The sequence below is a fragment of the Myotis brandtii genome, unplaced genomic scaffold (genome assembly GCF_000412655.1).
Source record: "Myotis brandtii unplaced genomic scaffold, ASM41265v1 scaffold959, whole genome shotgun sequence".
NCBI lineage: Eukaryota > Metazoa > Chordata > Mammalia > Chiroptera > Vespertilionidae > Myotis > Myotis brandtii.
Window position 1 is genome coordinate 188,709 of NW_005371966.1, and position 6,297 is coordinate 195,005.

A 6,297-nucleotide genomic window follows, 5' to 3' on the forward strand; every position below is an offset into this window, starting at 1 on the left:
CCCCCAGAGGCCCACCCCCGCGCACACTCCCTCGGTTCCCGTCCATTCTTCGACGACGTTAACCCCCAGGCCCGAGGCTGGGTTTCCCGGTCCTACTTCCTCCTGTTTATCCCAAGGCTGAGCACCACCCCCAGAGACCCCCACTTCTCTGATGATCCGGCCCAGGGCCAGACTCCCCCTTGCTGCTCCCTTACCTGTGGCAGCCCATTTCCCCTGCTTGCACCAGTTTGACCGGCACCCAAGACTGGGCCCCAATCCCCCATTTCCCCAGACCACGAGGCTGGGCCTTGGTCCCATCTGCCTCCTCTTCCTTGACCTGGAGGCAGGGACCCTGCTCCTCTGCTTCAACCCCACCCCAGGCCAGACCCCTCTCCCAGTTCCTTTCACGTTGACCGCCAGGGAAGGTTGATGTGACCCGTTGCCTCTGCACAGGCCCTTTCACTTCAGCTCTTTAATTCCCTGATGAAGGAAGTGACCTGTTTGTAGCCATCAGGAGCCAACCTAAGCCAGAGTCCCAAACTCACAGGGACAGAATGACATCCCAGGGAAGCTGAAGCCCTACCCGGTGCCCAGTTTGGGGGAAATAATGCTAAAGATCTGGGCTCAGGTTTCCACACAGTTTTATTGGGAGGTTTTGTTTTCTGTGAAATACACTAGAGGTTGGGGAAGGGCACACATTCACTTTGAAAGATAAGGGTTTCCCACCACTAAGGGAAAGGGTGGGGGCAGGGCACACTGGGGGTCTAGATCCATTTTCCCACCTCCTTCTGCTTTGCTCACATTTCTCTCAGTACCAAAGGACATAAATACAAAGACACAAAGAAACAAAAACAGCAAGATCAACCTCCAATGGGGCCACACCCAAGCCCTTCCCCGTCCCAGGCCGCCCAGGTAGCCAGGGGAGCTGCTCCACAGCCCTAGGCCGCACCAAGACTGCAAGGGAGGGGTACAGAACTCTCTTCTCAGACAGGGTGGGCAGAAGTTAATAAATTAGAATAAATTAACAGGGTGGGGAGGGATGAAGGATGAAACTTTGTGCTGGGAGGGCCCCTTCTCTCCAACACACAAGAGGTGGTGGGGGGAGGCAGGGGGCATCTCCAAAGGCCACTACAGTGGGAGTAAGAGCAGTGGGGGCAGAAGTCAGCTTTTCCTCCATGTTCTTCCCATACAGAGCAGAAGAATTCGGGGTCGGGGGAAGAAACACAGACAAGGAGAGGAACCCTCTTTTCCCAGGATAAGGAAGGGCCAAGAAAGAGGATACTAGCCAACCCCCCGCCCATCTCCCAAACCATCACTAAGATTAAGGATTTGGTCAGTGAATCAATGAGGTGGGTGACAGGAATGTGGTGGGGGAAGCAGAGGATGCTGGAAACAGGGGTGCCCAGCCATGCCCATCTCCCGAGCCCTGGAGGAGAACAGGGGAGAGGCATCTGGGGCTGGGGGAGGGTCAGCAATCACTGGTCAGCTTCTCCAAAGACATCGTTCTGTTTGCGCTTCATGTTCTCAAAGTCAAAGGCGGAGCCTGCCATACGCTTGTAGATGTCTTTGATGTCATTGCAGGTTGTCTCAAAGTGTGTGGTGGCATCATAGGAGCAGGAACAGAACACCTGAAAACAGCCAGAGCCGGGGCCCAGGGTGAGTTGGGTAGGGGCCCTGGGCAAGCAGCCAGGGGCCGGGGCCGGGGCCAGGACAGGCTGCTCACCTGGCTCTCAGAACCATCGTCGATGGGCTCATACAAGTCACTGATGGCCACAAACCTGAAGGGCAGATGGAGGGGAGGGGACAGGCCTCACAACCAGCCTTGCCCTCCATGGTACCCGTCCCCCAGCCCCCCAGCCTCCCAGCTCCTTGGCTCCCTTCCTCCCCCAAGCCCCTCACTTCTGGTCAATGGGCTCCAGTAGCTCCAGGGCCGGCTCAACCTCCTTTTCGGGCTCCGCGGTCTCCACTGTGGTGCTGGCAATGGCGATGTACTTGCCCTGAGCAGCCACGTTGTGTGCATAGGAGATCATGCACACGTAGATGTCTGTCCGCAGGAAGCACTCCATTAACGTGGGCACACAAAGGGCTCTCGGGGGTTGGCTCAATTTGGGCCTGCCTGACCCTCCCCAGCTCCACACAGCAGGCAGCATCCAAGCTGCCACCTTCACGAAGGGGGAGAGTCCAAGCCACCCAATCCCTAGGGCCCCAAGTCGTGGGGACTGTGATGCGGGTCCCTATCCTTCCATGGAGGGATCAGGCAGAGCCCCTAGGCTTATGAGGACAGGCAGAGTCACCCCAAAGACAACACCCTGGAGGAAGTCACATGGGGCTTAGCCCACCTGACTTCCTGTTGACCTGGTTCTGGGGGATGATGATTTGGCAGGAGTTGGCATCGTTGGTGTTCTTGATGGGGTGGCTGAGGATACAGATGATTCGGATAACCTGGCCAGCCTTCCGCACACGGTCTGGAATGTAGCTGGGATCACAGATCAGCTGCTTGCATCGGGCCACCTGTGAAAGCACCAAAAGGCCTTGTCCCTATCCAACACTCCCCTAGGAAGTCATGGAGATGGGCCCACAGCTAGGGCTGGCAGCTCCAGCAGGCAGGGCACTCCTCTGAGCTGTTGCCACTGCCCCTCCTGTATGCAGCAAACAGCTTCATCCTGCATCTCAGGGAAGTATGCCCGTTGGGCAACCCCCTTTGCTGACACTGATCAGGAACACTCCCTGGACCACTGACACAGCACATGGGTCTGGAGAGACACCTCTTGCCAACAGGAACGGCTATGTAGACTCCTGGAGCTCCAGTGCCCAACCCAAGGCCCTCAGAGCTGAGCAGCAGCAAACCCAGCAGAGCCAGGGTCACTGGGAAGAGAACCTCTAAGGAGAAGAACAAATTCCACCCACACCATCATGACTGCACCATAGGGAAGGCTTACCTCTCCCTCAGACTTCACACCCACCACCTTGCCATTCTCCATGATGATGTCATCCACAGGTTTGTTCAGCATATATGTCCCCCCATAGATGGCACTCAATCTATGGTGGGGAGAGTGATGGTGAAGTATCCACCCAGAAGAAACAGGGACCAGTGCCACTGCACCCTCCCCCCACCAGCACTGGGGTACAGAGAAGGCTGCCCCAAGCAGGGAGAGCTCAGGAGACTCAATGGTTCTACCCAGATCTGTCGCCCAGAATATCCTGCAAAGGGCTAGTGTAAAGGTGGCATGAGGGCATAGCTCCTCACGGAAGTGGTTTGAGGAGCAAAACTAAGGGCTCTGGACAAGCCCTGACTCAAGGTTCCAAGGACCCCGGCCCAGTCCTCACACTGCCTGACAGGCCAGGAGCCAAGCAAGCCCTGTCTGCAGTGGCCTGCCCCTTCAATTCTGCACTTCACCACATTGCTGCGGCACCCCTGGCACCCAAGGAAGATGCAAGGTAAATGAAGACTAAGAGGGCAAAGCACAGGATGCTATGAAAATGCTCAAGGGGCCATTCCCAGGCTTGGCCTTAGTCCTGTTCAGTACTGAAAGAAGCTATGTTCTCACCTTGCAAAGCCCTGAGGCAGCTCGCCAAGGCCATAGAGTGGGTATAAATATGGGCTCTTGCCATACCGGGCCAGGGACTCGCTGTACAACTTGATGCGGTTGATGGTTTCGAGACAAGGCTGGTCCAAGTAGCTAAGGGGGGGACAGGGTTAGAAGAAGAGGCTCCAACAGTGGAATCCCCAGCTCATCCCACCCGGGCACCAGGCTAGCATTCCCCCATCCTCAATGGCCTGGGAAAACTTAATGGGTTAAACACAGGGAAGGAATGGAAAAGCAACAGGTGAGGGTGTGGCTGAGGATAAGAGATGTGCACAGTGGACCGAGGGAGCAGTAGGCAGGGGTGGGGAGGGCAGGGCTCAGGCCCGGTGAAGTGCAGTGTGTCATGACAGCTTCCCCTCACTCATCAGTGCGGTAGAGCGCCAGGGCGTGGCCAGTGAAGTCAATGACGTCTTGGCCCAAGTCAAACTTCCGGTAGACTTCTCGCATGCTGGTGCTCTGGGGGTCGACGCCCTCAAAGGTCTTGGGATCATTCTCATCAAAGTTTGCCACGAACACTAGGAACTTGCGGAAGCGCCGTTTCTCAAACATACCCATCAGATCTGCAGAGATGATGCAAGGAAAGCCTTCACACCACAGAACATGAACCTCTCCTTCCCACTAGGCAGGCCAAGGAAGCAGGTTCCCTAGCTCCCAGCTGAGTTATCTTGCTCGCTACCATGTGACCTTAGATTAACCCCTCTGCCCTTCTCAGCCTCAATTTCCCATCTGGAAAGGCTTTGAGGGCCCTCCTGGCTCTGACACTGGAAGATGTTTCACTGCTCAGGTGGAGCCCCTGTCAAAAGGTGAAGTCTTGCCCAGCCAGTGTGGCTCAGTGGTTGAGCATCAACCTATGAACCAGGAGGTCACGGTTCGATTCCTGGTCAGGGCACATGTCCGGGTTGTGGGCTTGTTCTCCCATGAGGGGTGTACAGGAGGCAGCCGATTGATGATTCTCTCTCATCATTGATATTTCTCTATCTCTTTCCCTCTCCCTTCCTCTCTGAAATTTTTTAAAAAGACTGGTCTTTCAAGGAGTCCCCCCTCCACATCCCCTGTGCACATGGACTTCCCTCCTGGCAACCTGTGTGAGGGACAGCCCAGGGTGGTAGAGAAAAGATAGAGCAAGGGACTTCTGGTACTGCATGGGGAACGTGACCTTGGGCAAGGGATGCCCTTTTCTGGATGTCTGCCCCCATCCCCAAGATTCTCTGGCTCAGGGGACCCGTACTCACTAGAAGCCAAGGCTTCAGTCTCAGTGGACGGCACTTTGTAGATCTTGCCCCCCTTGTAGACAAAGCTGCCTTCCACCACCTTGAAGTCCAAGTAGCGAGTCACCTCTGTATACAGTAGCATCTTTACCAGCTGCCCTGCAGGGTGGTGAGGGAAAGGCAACAGTATCAGCATGGCTCCCTCAGAAACTCTAGCTGCTCTGGCTGCCCCTTCTTTGGAGCCTGATCCCTCTCTGGTTGTCCCAATCACCCCCCGCAATATGTCCTGCGTCTCCCTCACCATTGGCCATGAGGAATTTGGGGATCAGATCAACATTCCAGTCTCGGCCCCGGCCCATCGACTCAGGTGGCCCCTCCAGCAATTGAAAACGCTTATACAGCTGTAAGCAGGAAGGAGAGAAAGAGAGGCACCTCTAAGACCACCCCTCCCTCCCCCGCCCCTCCTGCCCAGAAAACCTAAGGAGCTGCTTCAGCACCCTGCGCAAGAGGTTAACAAGGGATGGGCCTGGGCTCAGGCGGCCTCACCTCCTCCAGGGGTGTGATGGAGGAGCTCTCACCCCCATAGTAGGGGTTCCGGTCCATGTGCAGCACCTTCTTCCCGTTCACAGACATGATGCCCGACAGGATGCATTCCTGCAGAAGGGGTGACACATTTGCTGCACTCCCAGCTGCCCACATTCCCGCCAGCAGCCCTTCCTGGTTCCCCACCCCAAACAGGAAAGGACAGCAAAGCTAGAAAGACTCTGCATCAATGGACAGCTCCTTTCACCATCACCATCGCCGCCACCACCACCCCCTGCTGGCCGAGTTGCCTAAAATTAGGGGGCAATGGTTTAATCTGACCACAGTCTCCTTTATAACCTTGAGGGGCAAAGAGATAAAAGAGATAATGGAAGCATAGCAGGAGAGTATCCAGCAGACACACGGATGGTCTATCCAGCAACTCCCATACCAAGAAAGTCATCTATCTACACCAGCTATCTACATAGAGCTGCAAGAAAAGACAGATAAGACACAATGAGCCACAGAGACCCACTGGACGGTGAAGGACCCCGGGGAGGGAAGTGAAGAAAGGCTTAGCATGGCCCAGGAATCGCTGACCCCACCCTGGGCTGCTGGGTCCTCCAAGTGGCCCCTGACCCCGAATCTTCCCACCAGGGGAGGGGTTCCTGCGCCACGACGGAGGGAAATGTCTCTCAGAGGAGTGGTCCAACGGGGTTGGAGGGCAGGGGGAAGATAAACACCCCTCCATTCACTGTCACTAACCCAAAGACAAAGGCTGCAGACACTAGTCAGCCTGAGGTATCCATGGGAAACTGGGGGGGGGGGGGGGGGGAGGGGTAGCGGGAATGTGGCCACTGCCCTCACTACTGCTCCTTCTGGAACATTCCCTGGGTCCCTGGACCCCCTAAAAAGCCGAGAAGGCAAGATGAGGGTCCACCCTTGCCAAGGGCCCCTGACCCGAGGTCCTTATATTTCATCCTCACCAGGATTAGCGCAAG

General features: G+C 56.1%; 1 protein-coding gene across 2 annotated transcripts; it reads right to left on the reverse strand.

Moving 5' to 3' along the window:
• Nucleotides 1-603: 603 nt before the first annotated feature.
• GDI1 (GDP dissociation inhibitor 1) lies at nucleotides 604-5,488 on the reverse strand. 2 transcript variants are annotated; one of them, XM_005886108.2, is made up of 10 exons: nucleotides 5,321-5,488; nucleotides 5,076-5,175; nucleotides 4,799-4,933; nucleotides 3,928-4,126; nucleotides 3,528-3,659; nucleotides 2,919-3,018; nucleotides 2,319-2,490; nucleotides 1,879-2,023; nucleotides 1,703-1,757; nucleotides 604-1,607 (listed from the first exon to the last, which is right to left on the reverse strand). In XM_005886108.2, the coding sequence occupies exons 1-10, from the start codon at nucleotides 5,471-5,473 to the stop codon at nucleotides 1,455-1,457; spliced, it is 1,344 nt and encodes a 447-aa protein (XP_005886170.1). In that variant the 5' UTR covers nucleotides 5,474-5,488; the 3' UTR covers nucleotides 604-1,454. The 2 variants fall into 2 exon arrangements, with proteins under 2 accessions (XP_005886170.1, XP_014388760.1); XM_014533274.1 differs by lacking the exon at nucleotides 5,076-5,175 and having other exon boundaries at nucleotides 5,321-5,405.
• Nucleotides 5,489-6,297: the final 809 nt, after the last annotated feature.

Excerpts from the sequence above, each read along its gene's own strand:
- GDI1 (XM_005886108.2), bottom strand. The coding sequence starts at position 5,473 with ATGTGGGCAGCTGGGAGTGCAGCAAATGTGTCACCCCTTCTGCAGGAA. Across the intron at positions 4,127-4,798 it reads GACTGAAGCCTTGGCTTCTA|ATCTGATGGGTATGTTTGAG; the intron begins GTGAGTACGGGT and ends TCATCTCTGCAG. Across the intron at positions 1,608-1,702 it reads ACGATGGTTCTGAGAGCCAG|GTGTTCTGTTCCTGCTCCTA; the intron begins GTGAGCAGCCTG and ends GGCTGTTTTCAG.